Source organism: Chiloscyllium plagiosum, unplaced genomic scaffold, assembly GCF_037043375.1.
Source record: "Chiloscyllium plagiosum isolate Xiang-an unplaced genomic scaffold, Cpla_swu_hap1 HiC_scaffold_13, whole genome shotgun sequence".
NCBI classification, from domain to species: Eukaryota; Metazoa; Chordata; class Chondrichthyes; order Orectolobiformes; family Hemiscylliidae; genus Chiloscyllium; species Chiloscyllium plagiosum.
Genome location: NW_028270151.1, coordinates 86732743 through 86747171, shown reverse-complemented (window position 1 = coordinate 86747171; position 14429 = coordinate 86732743). Strand labels below are relative to the sequence as shown.

Genomic DNA, 14429 nt, shown 5'->3' with positions numbered 1-14429 from the left:
AACTGAACAACATCAGAAATCTGGGGAGATTTGTTAACTTATTTTGTGAATCAGCCATCTTGATTCATTTTGCAATACGATTCTTGCATTACTTCCATACATTTAAACCAAGCCCATGAGAAATGAATACTTAGTTCAGTCATTCCACAAGGAAATTCCTTTGCCCTTTGTCATCCTCGTGAAGAACCTCGTGAAGAACTTTACCAAATGCCATGTCTTATTCAGTCATGGGATAGTTGGCTGGGTTAGCATTCGTTAACAATTCCCAATTGTCCTTGAGAAGGTGGGCTGTCTCCTTAAACCACTGCAAACCATATGGTGGAGGGATACCCCAAGCACTATCAAAACAGGAGTTCCAGACTGATATTCCTTCACTGTCACTGGGCCAAAGATATAATTCCAGGTTGTTGGAATTGCACTTATCCAGAATCCCTACAATGCAGGAAGAGTCAGCGCCAACAAACTGAAGACCATCCCAGCCAGACCCACAGCTCTACCATATCCCTGTATTTCCCATGGCTAATCCACCTAAACTGCACATCCCTGAACACTACAGGGCAATTTAGCATGGCCGATCCACCTAGCCTTATCTTTGGACTGAGGGAGGAAACTGCAGCACCCAGAGAAAACCTACGCAGACACGGGGAGAACATGCAAAGTCCACATAGACAGTCGCCAGAGGCTGGAATCAACATACATAGGATCAAACATCAGCCCCACAGTGCTGTTAGGAAGGCAGCTCCAGCATGGTGATCCAGTGACAGTGAAGGAAGGACAACACAGTTCAAGGACAGGGAGGTTAGGCCTGGAGGGTATGTTGCAAGTGGTAATATTCCATATTTCTGGTACCCAAAAGCTTCTACTTGATATGGGATGTGGGAAGTGGTCTTGATGCTGCAGTGAATCCTGTAGATGGTACACACTGCTGCTACTGGGCCTCAGTGGTAAAGGGAGTGGAAGCTGGTGGCTGGACCACCTTTCAGCAAGCTGGTTTGCCCAAGCAGTTCCTGACTTGATGAGGGCTGGAAAGACTCCATGTCTTCTTTCTATTTCTCAGTATTTTTAATTTTCAACTTAAATGGGAAAAGAAGACTCTTAGAGAGCTGTATTATTGGAAAGCAAGGAATTTGATGATCATTTAAGCATCGCTTACACAGCTACTTTTCAAGCAGTAGTCAAAGTGTAGTTTGCAAACGAGCTGGAACCAAGGGGTATACAAATGGAGATTCAGCTGACAACAAGTTGCATACTGGTCTGTGGACTGACCACTTACAGAGGAGAAAGTTCTTTTGCGTGCCAACAACTACACAGGAACCTCGATTATCCGGCATTCGATTAACTTAATTTCGGATTATCCGAACAAAATCGCAAGGTTCCGATGCGTGGGTAATGATGTTATCCGGCATCGATTATCTGGCATTTGATTAACCAAACGAAATACTTCCTGCCCGTGTCCTTCGGATAATCGAGGTTCCTCTGTATGTTGGTTCCTCAGATGGTTCTGAGAAAGCTGAATGATTTGGGGGCTGTGTACAAGATAATGAGAAGCCAACAGGTCTCTGTCAACTCAGCCGCTCTATCTATTTTCTGCACTAAAAGCTATTTTTAAGTCTGATAAAATAAAAATAAGTTATTTCAGTTTCAGCAATTGCAGTAAACTGTGGCTTTACACTGAAAATTCAGAAACCTTTAAAGATTCTAACTTGCTGACATATTTGTATCATTGATACTTATAGGTGAGGTGCCATGAGAATGGAGGTTGGCTAACATGGTGCCACTCTTTAAGAAAGGTGGTAAGGACAAGCCGGCGAACTATAGACCGGTGAGCCTGACCTCAGTGGTGGACAAGTTGTTGGAGGGAATCCTGAGGAACAGCATGTCCATGTATTTGGAAAGGTAAGGACTTGATTAGGGGTCGTCAACATGGTTTTGTGCTTGGGAAATCATGTCTCACAAACTTGACTGTGTTTTTTTCAAGAAGTAACAAAGACAATTGTTGAGAGCAGAGTGGTGGATGTGATCTAAATGGACCTCACTAAGGCATTCAACAAGGTTCCCCATGGGAGACTGATTAGCAAGGTTAGATCTCATGGTATACAGAGAGAACTAGCCATTTGGATACAGAACTGGCTCAAAGGTAGAAGGCAGAAGTGGTGGTGGAAGATTGTTTTTTAAGACTGGAGGCCTATGACCAGTGGAGTGCCACAAGGATCGGTGCTGTGTCCGCTACTTTTCATCATTAGTGTAAGTGATTTGGATATGAACATAGGAGGTATAGTTAGTAAGTTTGCAGATGACATCAAAATTGGAGGTGTAGTGGACAGTGAAGAAGGTTACCTCAGATTACAAGGGATCTTGATCAGATGGGCCAATGGGCTGAGGAGTGGCAAATGGAGTTTAATTCAGCGAGGTGCTGCATTTTGGGAAAGCAAATCTTTGCAGGACTTAATGGTAAGGTCCTCGGAGTGTTGCTAAACAAAGAGACTTTGGAGTGCAGGATCATAGCTCTTTGAAAGTGGAGTCGCAGGTAGATAGGATAGTGAAGAAGGTGTTTGGTGTGCTTTCCCTTATTGGTCAGAGTATTAAGTACAGGAGTTGGGAGGTCATGTTGTGGCTGTACAGGATATTGGTTAGGCCACTGTTGGAATATTGCGTGCAAATCTGGTCTCCTTCCTATCAGAAAGGTGTTGTGAAACTACAAAGGGTTCAGAAAAGATTTACAAGGATGTTGCCAGGGTTGGAAGATTTGAGCTAAAGGGAGAGGTTGAATAGGCTGGGGCTGTTTTCCCTGGAGAATCAGAGGCTGAGGGGTGACCTTATAGAAGTTTATAAAATCATGAGGGGCATGGATAGGATAAATAGACAAAGTCTCTTCCCTGGGGTGGGGGAGTCCTGAACGAGAGGGCATAGGTTTAAGGGAGAGGGGAAAGATATAAAAGAGACCTAAGGGGCAACCTTTTCACGCAGAGGGTGGTACGTGTATGGAATGAGCTGCCAGAGGAAGTGGTGGAGGCTGGTACAATTGCAACATTTAAGAGGCATCTGGATGGGTATATGAATAGGAAGGGTTTGGAGGGATATGGGCCAGGTGCTGGCAGGTGGGACTAGATTAGGTTGGGATATCTGGTCGGTATGGACAGGTTGGACCGAAGGGTCTGTTTCCATGCTGTACATCTCTATGAATTTATGTATGAACCAATCACTTTCTGAAAACCACTGGCAGCATCAAGAGAGAGAAGACAGAAAAACATCATTTTAGTCAGAACAAGAACCACCTCAGCAGATTCTGTGACCAGAGATCGGAGCACCACAGTGGTTAGCACTGCTGCCTCACAACACCAGGGATTCAGGTTCGATTCCATCCTTGGGTGACTATCTGTGTGGAGTTTGCATTTTCACCCTGAGTCTGCATGGGTTTCCTTTGAGTGCTCCAATTTCCTCCCAGAGTCCAAAGATGTATAGGTTAGGTGGATTAACTATAGGAAATGCAGGGTTACAGGGACAGGGTGAGGAGGGCACGTCTGGATGGGATGCTCTTCAGATGATCCATATGGACTCAATGGGCCGAAGGACCTGTTTCCACACTGTAGGGATTCTATGAAACCACTGAACAGTGTTCCCATTTCCTCTACATCCATCACACCACTTTTCTGTCTGTATCTGTGTGTACAAGGGGGCTATAGAGTTTAATTAGTGATCTATGCTGACAGCCATAATTGTTTGTATGCAGCTACAGTAATTAATTTTTATAAATAGTAATTCTTCTTCAGTGCAGAAACCATTCTTGCTATCAAGCTGGGTCTGAAAATCAGGTAAATTGTGTGTAAATTGAATTTTGTGTCCTTCAAAAAAAAACTTTAGCTGTTGTGAAAACTCCAGGAATCGCAGGATTGGATTTCCAGATTCCGACCCCAGTGAATTGGGACAGGGAATGCTGAAAGTGTATGGGCTAGTGTGGTTTTGAAGGGGTGTTCACCTACATTTGCACAGTGTTTGTGTCTCTTCAGAGCTCCTGGGATAAAGAACAAGCGTGTCCTACTTGCAGCAGGAATGAGACAACATTCAACCTGAGCTGCTAGTGTATTCATACCACACAAGTGCCAGGAAATGATCATGCACAAAAAGAGCAACCCAGGCCTTATCATCACTACGTCCTGTCCCTCTGGCAGAACAGACCTAGCAAAGATGGTGGCATAATGGTATACAATCGGGAAGGGGTTGCCCTAGGAGATCTCAACATTGACTCCGAACCCATAAAGTTACATGGAATCAGGTCAAACATGGGCAAGGAAACCTCCTGCTGATTACCCCGAGTGCCCTACCTCCTGTGTTGAGCAGCACTTGGAGAAAGCAATTAGGTAAAAAGAGCACAGAATGACCTCTGGGTGGGTGACCTCAATGTCGATAGTAGAGTGGCTCAGAGCACCATTAAGGTGGCCAAGTCCTGAAGGTCACAGTCACTGATCAGTCAACACATTCTAAATCTGAATCTGTTGTTTTATAGAACAGCATTTTCCCTCATATTGCTGTTTCTCATCAACACGAAACAGACTATCTTTGTTTACATGATCTAGGTCCTTTAGGATTTTCATAGAATCCCCACAGTATGGAAGCAGGTCATTGGGCCCATCGGTCCACACCAACCCTCCAAACAGCAGGCCAGCCAGACCCATCCACTATCCTGTATTTCCTGTGGTTAACCCATCTAGCTTGTACATCCCTGGACACTATCGGCAATTTAGCAGGGCCAAAACACCTAACCTGCACATAAGACCATAAGACATAGGAGTGAAAGTTAGGCCATTCGGCCTATCGAGTCCACTCCACCATTTAATCATGGCTGATGGGCATTTCAACTTACTCGCACTCTCCCTGTAGCCCTTAATTCCTTGCGAGATCAAGAATTTATCAATCTGTCTTGAAGACATTCAATGTCCTGGCCGCCACTGCGCTCCATGGCAATGAATTCCACGTGTCCTCATTTCCATTTTAGACCGACCCCCTCTAATTCAGGGGTACCTCAGGGGTCCTAGTCTCCCCACCTAACAGAAACTAATTTCCAGACTCCACCCTTTCGAAGCCGTGCATTATCTTGTAAGTTTCTATTAGATCTCCCCTCAACCTTCTAAACTCAAATGAACTCAATTCCAACATCCTCAGCCGTTCATCATATGTTATGCCTACCCTTCCAGGGATCATCGTGTGAATCTCCGTTGGACACATTCCAGTGCCAGTATGTCCTTCCTGAGGTGTGGGGCTCAAAACTGGATAGAGTATTCTAGATGGGGCCTAACGAGAGCTTTATAATAAGTCTCAGAAGCACATCGCTGCTTTTATATTCCAACCCTGTTGAGATAAATGACATTATATTCGCTTTCTTAATCGTGGACTCAACCTACAAGTTAAGATTTAGAGAATCCTGGACTAGCACTCCCTGATCCCTTTGTACTTTGGCTTTATGAATTTTCTCACGGTTTAGAAAATAGTCCATACCTGTATTCTTTTTTCCAAAGTGCAAGATCTCGCATTTGCTCACGTTGAATTTCATCAGCCATTTCCTGGATCACTCTCCTAAACTGTCTAAATCTTTCTGCAGCCTCCCCACCTCCTCAGGACTACCTGCCTGTCCACCTAACTTCGTATCATTGGCAAACGTTGCCAGAATGCTCTCAGTCCCTTCATCCAGATCATTAATATATAAAGTGAGCAGTTGTTGTCCCAACACTGAACCTTGTGGGACACCACTTGTCACCGGCTGCCATTCAGATAAAGAACCTTTTATCCCAACTCTCTGCCCTCTGTCAGACAGCCAATCCTCAATCCATGCCAGTCGCTCATCTCGAACACCATGGGCCCTCACTTTACTCAGCAGCCTCCCATGAGGCACCTTATCAAAGGCCTTTTGGAAGTCTAGATAGATAACATCCAGTGGGTTTCCCTCGTCTAACCTACTTGTTACCGCTTCAAAGAATTCCAACCAGTTTGTCAGGCATGACCTCCCCCTACTAAATCTATGCTGAATTGTTCTAATCAGACCCTGCACTTCCAAGAATTTAGAAATTTCATCCTTGACGATGGATTCTAGAATTTTACCAACAACCGAGGTTAGCCTAATCGGCTTATAACTTTCCATCTTTTGTATTGATCCTTTCTTGAACAAGAGGGTTATAACAGCGATTTTCCAATCATCTGGGACTTTCCCTGAATCCAATGACTTTTGAAAGATCACAACCAATGCCTCCGCTATTTCCTCAGCCACCTCCCTCAGAACTCAAGGATGTAGCCCATCGGGACCAGGAGATTTATCAATTTTGAGACGACTTAGTTTTTCTAGCATTCTCTCTTTTGTAATGGCTACGTATTTGAACTGTGGAAGGAAACCTAGACAGACACAGGGAGAACGTGCAAACTCCACGCAAACAGTTATGGGGGGGTGGAATTGAACCAGAGTCCCTGGCAGTATGAGACAGCAGTGCTAACCACTGAGCCACTGTGTTAGCTTACCTTGCCCCAGCTTCTCCAGTCCAGAAAGACAGACATAATTGACATAATGTAAACCCTCGTGAGTCCACTTTGTTTCCTTCTGTTATCCATGGAAGGACAGAAATGTCAAGCGAGAACTGAGGCTAGTCAACACATCTGTCTGTTCTGGCCAAGAAACAGCTAAGCATCTAATTCTCTCTCTTCAGCTCTCAGACAGCAGTCCTGGAACTTACACTTTCTAAATACGATGATAGGTCAACCATACTTTAAGCAGCGAGTTCAAGACCACCACCAACCTCTGTCTGAAAAGGAACTCCCCCAATTCCTTTCTAATCCTTCTACAACTACTCTGAATCTATGTCCTTGCTTCTCCCCGCTCTCCACCAAAGTCAAAAAGGGAAACAAGTCCTTTCCATCCACTCTACTCATCTTCATCATGGTCTTACATAACTCAATTAAATGTCTGCCCATTCTTCCCTCTGTTCCAGAGGCAGCCTTTCCTCATCACTCCGACTCTCCATTCCAAACAACATTCTTGCAAATCTCCTCTGCAACTCCCCATTTTTTTAAAATTCGCTTGCAGATTCCTGAAAACTAAATCCAGAATTGCTACAATTCTATTGTTGGGCTGGTTACACACAGCATTGGCTGAATACCTTGGGTGTATACCGATTTTATCACAGTTAACATTAGGGCAGTTGGAGTATGCAGTTGGCCCCATTCTTCTCAGCAATTTGGCCATCGGCAAATCTATCTTGCTCGGATTGGAGAGAGGCTCTATAACACCCACCCAGCAATGTGTTTGCCCCTTATGTCCTCAGTTCCTCCACAGACAATTTGACATCCCTTGCTACAGATCATCCCACCTCAAAGCTGTGACTGTTTAACCAATTCCCACTTCCTACTTCATTTTCCAATCTCTTAGGGGCATTTTGTGATGCAATGGTAGTGTCCTTTGAGCTAAGAAGACCACCTTAGCGAGTTTTGAGACAATTTGTAGCTCAGGTTGAGGTTTTGGATGTAGGTTTGCTCGCTGAGCTGGAAGGTTCATTTCCAGACGTTTCGTTACCCTACTAGGTAACATCTTCAGTGGGCCTCAGGCGAAGCCTAGGAAGATCATATTCATGTTCCTCCTGGTCAGGAGATGCGTCCTAACATCTCTCCAAACAGGTTGGTCAGAAAACATTGATTTTCCTTTCTCCTGACTGAGGAGCCTGTAACCAAGATTACTGAGCTACTTTCTTGCCTTCCTTTTAAAATTATTTTTAATCAGCATTTCAGACATGCATCTCTGGAGCAGGTGGTCTTGAACCCAGACCTACGCATCCCGAGGTAGGGACACAGCCCCGAAACTTTTCTGCCTGTCTTTAAGCCATATTTCATTAAAATCTATAATACCATACTTCCAAGTGTCTGTTAATTGTTTAAATGAAGGTTCATTAGATAATTATTTTTTTTAATTGATCCATTGGTGTGGAGTCACTGGTGAGGCTTTATTTATTGCCAAGGCCTTCAGCTCAATCATGACAGTTACAGCTCCCTTTAAAGGGTGGTTCATTGATCCATTTTATTTTTTTATTTAATTGTTACTTAAATACACAGACAGGAAACTTTCATGTCACCAGCTGTGGATTTAGGAGTTACATCATTGTAACATTTCACTCAACCCAGAAGAACACCTCAGAAATCTATGTTCATACAGTTGCATCTTTGACTTGCTTATTGAAGGAAGTAATTCCAGCTATTCGTTCCCATTTCCACGGAAGATGTCCTGCAGGCCAAGATCTGCCCTGTTCAAACATTTGATAACGTGAATATTGACCATGACCTCTGGCTGTTATCCTTCTCTTGAAGTCATGGCAAACTGTATTTCTCTCTTCCCAGACCTGCTAAGTTTCTTCAGCGCACTCCGTGTTTTCAGATTTCCAGAAATTCCCTTTTAGTAATAAGTAGGATGTTTGTCATTGGCAGAACAGGGCTGCCACACCTCTCTTTATGAAACATATCTGTTAATACTGGTCAATTTCAGTATTAAAACTGAAACTTGTCCCTGATCAAGACAAACAAAAGTTACTCATCAGTCAGCCCTTCTCTTGTGCAGATGTGAGCTCAGGTGCTTGGCCTCTATGACGTGTAATCTCTCAGTCTGTATTTATTCATTGCATTCTGGTGTGGGTTGATAGAGAATCAAAGGCTAACGGCGTAATACACTAGCGAGTAAATCCAGCACCTAACAGTATGTTACTTGTGTCATTGGGGCTGGTTAGCTAGACAGATGGTTTGCAATGATAAGTGACGCCAACAGCATGGGTTCCATTCCTGCACCTACCATCTTGACCTCGCCCCTTGCCTGAGGCATAGTGACCCTCAGATTAAACCATCATTAGTCGTCTCTCACTAAGTGACAGCAGCCCTGTGGTACTCTGGAACGATGGAGACTTTCCCTTCATCCATGCTGTTGTTGCAAACAATGCACTGATTGAAAATGCAGAAGTTAATGCCACTGTAATTGGCTGTGAAATGTTGCTCTGTCCGGATACCTCTCCAGCTACCAGCTGTCCAAAGTGTCAAAGCCTGAAGCATATGGGCATAGATCCTAGGAGCATAAGTAGGTCATTTGTACCCATCAAATGCTAGAAAGTAACCATCTCCAATAACAGAAAATCTAACCATTGTCCCTTCAAAAACATTGCCATCACTGAATCCTCCACTTTCAATATTCCACTGACTAGAATTACCACATCCAGTGGCAACAAAAGGAGGTTAGAGGCTATGAATATGCAGTGAGTAACTCAACTTCTGACTCCCCTACACCTATTCACCATCTGCAAGGTACAAGTCAGGATCCTGCCTTAAATAAAGAGAGTAAAACTTCAGTCAATGTTCAGGATGTTGTCTCCTAGTACTCTGTGTAACTGAATCATTAAACTTTTATGTTTAATTCCTCTCATAATAAAGTAAAGCATTACATTTGCCTTCTTAATTACTTGCTGTAACTGCATACTTACTTCATAAACTAGAACAGCAAAAGCCCCCAGCAGTTCAGAATTCCACACTCGGTTTCTGTTTAAGTCACAATATACCTTGTTATGTTTCCTGACAAGAAATGATAAACTTTGCAGTTCCCCTTACGAAACCTCATTTGGTTACTCAACCAATCTACAGTAAAGCCTCGATTATCCGAACTAGACAGGCAGGGAATATTTTGTTTGGATAATCGATCTGATTGTAAACAAGCGGTAACTGCAGGTTATCCGAACATTTCTCGGTAATCCCGCAATGTACAGCACAATGCCGTTTAACCAATAACTGAATGCTGAGTTGCCTAATACCGTTTTTACAGGACTTCGAGATCTTGTTCGGATAATCCAAAATTCGGAAAATTGATGTTCAGATAATTGAGGTTGCGCTGTATATCCATCTTCATCCCACTTACAGTCTCTTCACAACTTTCCCATTTATCTTTGTGCAGTATGTAAACTTAGCCACCATGCCACTGCTTCACCAGTCTAAGTCAGTGATAGAAATTGTGACAAGCTGGGGCTGCCACAAAACTGGTGTGTTGTGAGGATCAGGACTGAGTCCACTGTTGTTTGTCATTTACATAAACAATTTGGAATACAGGGGGCATGGTTTCAAAGCTTCCATATTATGAGGAGAGTTTGAATAGGTTGGCACTGCATTCAGTGGACTTTTAAAGAACAACAAGCAACTTTATTGAAACATACAATAGGAAATTTAACAGGTTAGATGTGGAAAGATCTCCCCCTCAGACCAGAGGACACAACCTGAGTGAGGGGTTGCCCTTGAGAATGTCTTCTCACAGAAGGTGGTGAATCTATGGAATTCTTTATCACAGGGCTGTGGATGGTGGGTCAATAAGTGAACTCAAGATTGAAAATGAGCAGTCATGATTTGGAGATACAAAGTTAAAAATCACACAACACCAGGTTATAGTCCAACAGGTTTAATTGGAAGCACACTAGCTTTCGGAGCGACGAACCCTAACCCTAACTCTATCACCTGATGAAGGAGCGTCGCTCCGAAAGCTAGTGCTTCCAATTAAACCTGTTGGACTATAACCTGGTGTTGTGTGATTTTTAACTTTGAGAATGAGCAGAAATACCATGATCTCATTGGATGGCAAAACAGACTCAATGGACTGAATGGCCTATTTCTGTTCCTACATCTTCGGGTCATTTTCTTATTATCAATTGTGAACATCCAATTCTCAACTTTGGAGGACCAATGCTCACTTTACTTATTGTTTTCCTGTTGAAATAACTCAAAACCTTCATTAACTATTTTAATATTTCTCATGCACTACTTTCTTTCCCTGATTAATCTTTAGTCATTCTCTATCTTTGTTATATAGCGTCCAATTATCCTACCACTGCAGCCTGGGCCTTGCAAAGAAAAAAATTACCATCCAATTATCTGAACTGCCATTCCTATTTGCAGATCTATATTTTTTTCTCAAGTTTGAAGCTTGCCTTAACATCTTTAGTTTAACCACAATGCTGGATTCTCCCCTCATGATATTTCTCCACCGTTGGTATATAGTGGCTAAATATTCTAAAATATCCTCCAATTGTCATCATTACTGATCCATCCCCTAGCCTAGTAGTTCTGTTCATTTCCACACACTAATCACCGTTCATGCCCACATAATTGCTCAGGTAGATTTAAAACATTAGTCTCAGACTTCTCCCTTCCAAAGTAGATGGCAAAGTAGATGGCATTTTGGTATCATATCGTATTGAAAAAGTCATAATATTTAAAATAGTGTTTTATATAGGGCTAGCAGAACCTATTTCCTTTAAGAATATAGAATCCCCACAGTGTGGAAACAGTCCAGTCAGCCCAACAAGTCCACATCAACCGTCCGAAGAGCATCCTACTGAGACCTGTTCCCCTACCCTATTTACTTTACGTTTCCGCTGGCTCATGCACCTAACCTACACATCCCGGACACTGCGGGCAATTTAGCATGGCCAATTCACCTCACCTGCACATCTTTGGACTGTGGGAGGAAACTGGAGCACCCGGATGTTGATATTTACACAAAGATCTCAGACTACGTTAACGTGTGCTGCCACATTTGTCCACATAAACCGGCAAGCTCTCTCTGTTCTAGTACCGCCACCTCTTTTAAAGTCTATAATTCTGGAGACTTGGTCTCCGTTACTCTTTTAAACAGAATGGGTTTTTTTGTGCTCAATTCCTCCTTTCCTTTTGAAGTCTATTTCAGTCCTCGCCCCATTTACCACACTTCAAAGTTTCATGCAGTCTGCAAAGCTTATCGTTGCGCCATGTCTTTCCCGACCCCCAAATCCAAGTCACAAATGTAGATTCAAAACAGCAAAAAGGTCCTTGCACTGTTATCCTGAGAAGCTCCACTCTCTCTCTCTAAACAATGATGTGGAGGTGCTGGTGTTGGACCGGGGGGGACAAAGTCAGAAGACAGATGACACCAGGTTATAGTCCAACAGATTTATTTGAAATCCTCACCTGCAACTCACAGAACAAGGGCTGTTTATTACCACTGTCCATGCAATAAGCCTTCACCAATTTTTTTTATGGATTTCAACACAAACCACATGCAGTGGACCCCAGTTAATGTTGGAAATCAAACATATTTTTACTCATACTGTAAACAGACATTTATTACACAAATCTGGAGCAAGTGAGATTGAACCTGGATCTCCTGGCTCAAAGATAGGTACATTACCATTGCATAAGAACCCCTCTCCAATCTTGCTAACAAGTCCTTCATCTACTGAGGGCATGCAAGTCCTGGGCCTCCTCCACCGCCGCTCCCTCACCACCAGACGCCTGGAAGAAGAACGCCTCATCTTCCGCCTCAGAACACTTCAACCCCAGGGCATCAATGTGGACTTCAACAGTTTCCTCATTTCCCCTTCCCCCACCTTACCCCAGTTCCAACCTTCCAGCTCAGCACTGTCGTCATGACCTGTCCTACCTGCCAATCTCCCTTCCCACCTAGCCACTCCACCCTCCTCTCTGACCTATCACCTCCATCCCCACCCCCATTCACCTACTATACACTTGGCTACCTTCTCCCCAGCCCCACGCCCACCCATTTGTCTCTCCTCCCTGGATCCAAAGTCCTTCATCAAATACCTTTTGGAAAATCGTTTAACGCATTGCCCTCAGGCACCTTCTCTGTTACCTCATCAAAACAAAAGACAACCTCTGCACTACATTTACAATTACAATCAACTTGCCCTTAACAAAACCACACTGTCAGGGTGCACATTATAGCAATTCACAACTTGAAGCATCATCCTACGCTGAACACAGATGTTAAGGACAGCATTAAGAACAGTGTCCCATTGAAACACCATTAAATTACACTCCAGCCCACGACCAAACTTTTCGCCATGCTCAGCAGTCCACCAATGACTATTCACACAAAACCTTCACTTCAGGTTATTCAGAGTTAAATTGTTGCTAGGCAGTATTACCACCACACAAATCCCCAGCCTTTCAGAACTCTTTCTGGGAGAGGAATGCTCAATCAGAAAAATATATGATTTCTCATGCACAACCCAACAACCTCAGCACAAGCGGGAAAGTAGTGATGGAGCCATGAGCATGTTCGAGGGACTGAATGGCCTCCTCTTGCTCAATTTCAATAGCTACAAAAACTGGCGGGGAGGGGGGTGGGGGCTTCCTAAAATTCACAACAACAAAAAAATACATTTCTGCAAAGTGATTTCCCCATTAAAGGAAATTAATTGAAAAATGTGGCAACTCCAGCCTGTGGCCAGGGACTGATCCCAGCAAAGGCAGAGTTAGATATTTAACGGGCTTTGAGCAGTTTACTGACAAACACAGACAGTTAGACTCGGAGCCAGAAAGAGTCAGGGCTGCTGCTGTTGGCTGGAAGAGGCTGAGCCACCTCTCTGTCTGAATTCACCAGAGCAGCTTTGCCAAGCCGCTCCATGTCCAGGCTTACCGAGAGAGAGAGATTATCCAAACTTCCTTACATCTAAAATTCGAATAGATGGCAAAAACAAAACCTCCCAAGCGAAAAGACAGACGTGATTCACTCAACTCCACAAGCAGCAACTTTGAAAAAAATCAAGGGGAGGGGAGAGAGAGAGAGAGAGAGACAAAGAGATTGTTGTAGGACCAAAATGGAATGATGTGTTACTGAATTAGCCCCTTACCTTTGTGACCACAGGAGGCCATAATGTTGGAGCAGTGTGCGGGCCAATTTCGCTGGAATCCTCTGGCTGAAGGGGAGGGATCAATCTGCCTTTCTCTCTCTGGATGGGCGTGAACACTCGGAGCGTCTTTCCAACACGCCGTTAGTTTGCACGGCTTCCTGTTTCACACCAGCCAGCTGCAGTAGAGATGGTGCAGCAGACTTTACTGGGGCCAACTCTCTCCAAGATCCAGCTGTAAACTTCACCCGAGCCGTTTTCTTTTGCGCGTGTGAAATGATTACTATTTAATCTTTTCTCCTTGTGTTGCACCGATATTGCCTTTGATTTCTTTTAGGGAACTGTTTCCATCTGACTCTTCCTCCCTTCGCTCTCTCTTGCCACATTCTCTGCAGTAACTCATTGCACCCACCAGCGGCCGGCTCACCACTGCACCAGCTCCATTAATAGCAAATGAGACAACTCTGGTTATCACTGTGAGGAGTTGGTTAAAGGCTCTGGGTTTGCAATTAACTCTACTGCACATCCGAACACCTCACCTACTGTGTCCGTTGCTCTCAATGTGGTCTCTTCTACATTGGGGAGATAGGATGCCAACTTGCAGAACGTTTCGAAGAACACCTCTGGGACACACACACACACCCACCGCCCTGTGGCTGACCACTTCAATTGCCCCCTCCCACTCCCCCAAGGACATGCAAGTCCTGGGCCGCCTCCACCACCAAATCCAAGCCACTCGACGCCTGAAGGAGG

At 44.0% G+C, this 14429-nt stretch overlaps 1 protein-coding gene across 5 annotated transcripts in view; it reads right to left on the bottom strand.

Moving 5' to 3' along the window:
- The window catches only part of LOC122555685 (lactosylceramide 4-alpha-galactosyltransferase-like), an 86518-nt gene extending 72565 nt beyond the window's left edge, over positions 1-13953 (bottom strand). For 2 of the 5 annotated variants that reach the window (XM_043701701.2, XM_043701702.2), the window contains exon 1: positions 13680-13755. Coding sequence is in view for 1 of the 5 variants with exons in the window: in XM_043701699.2 (XP_043557634.1) it covers positions 13680-13701 (22 nt within the window). In the remaining 4 variants the exon portion in view is untranslated. Of the gene's footprint in view, positions 1-13679 lie in introns of all 5 variants that reach the window. The other 3 variants (XM_043701699.2, XM_043701700.2, XM_087993884.1) reach the window with 3 other exon arrangements.
- Between the last annotated feature and the right edge of the window lie 476 nt (positions 13954-14429).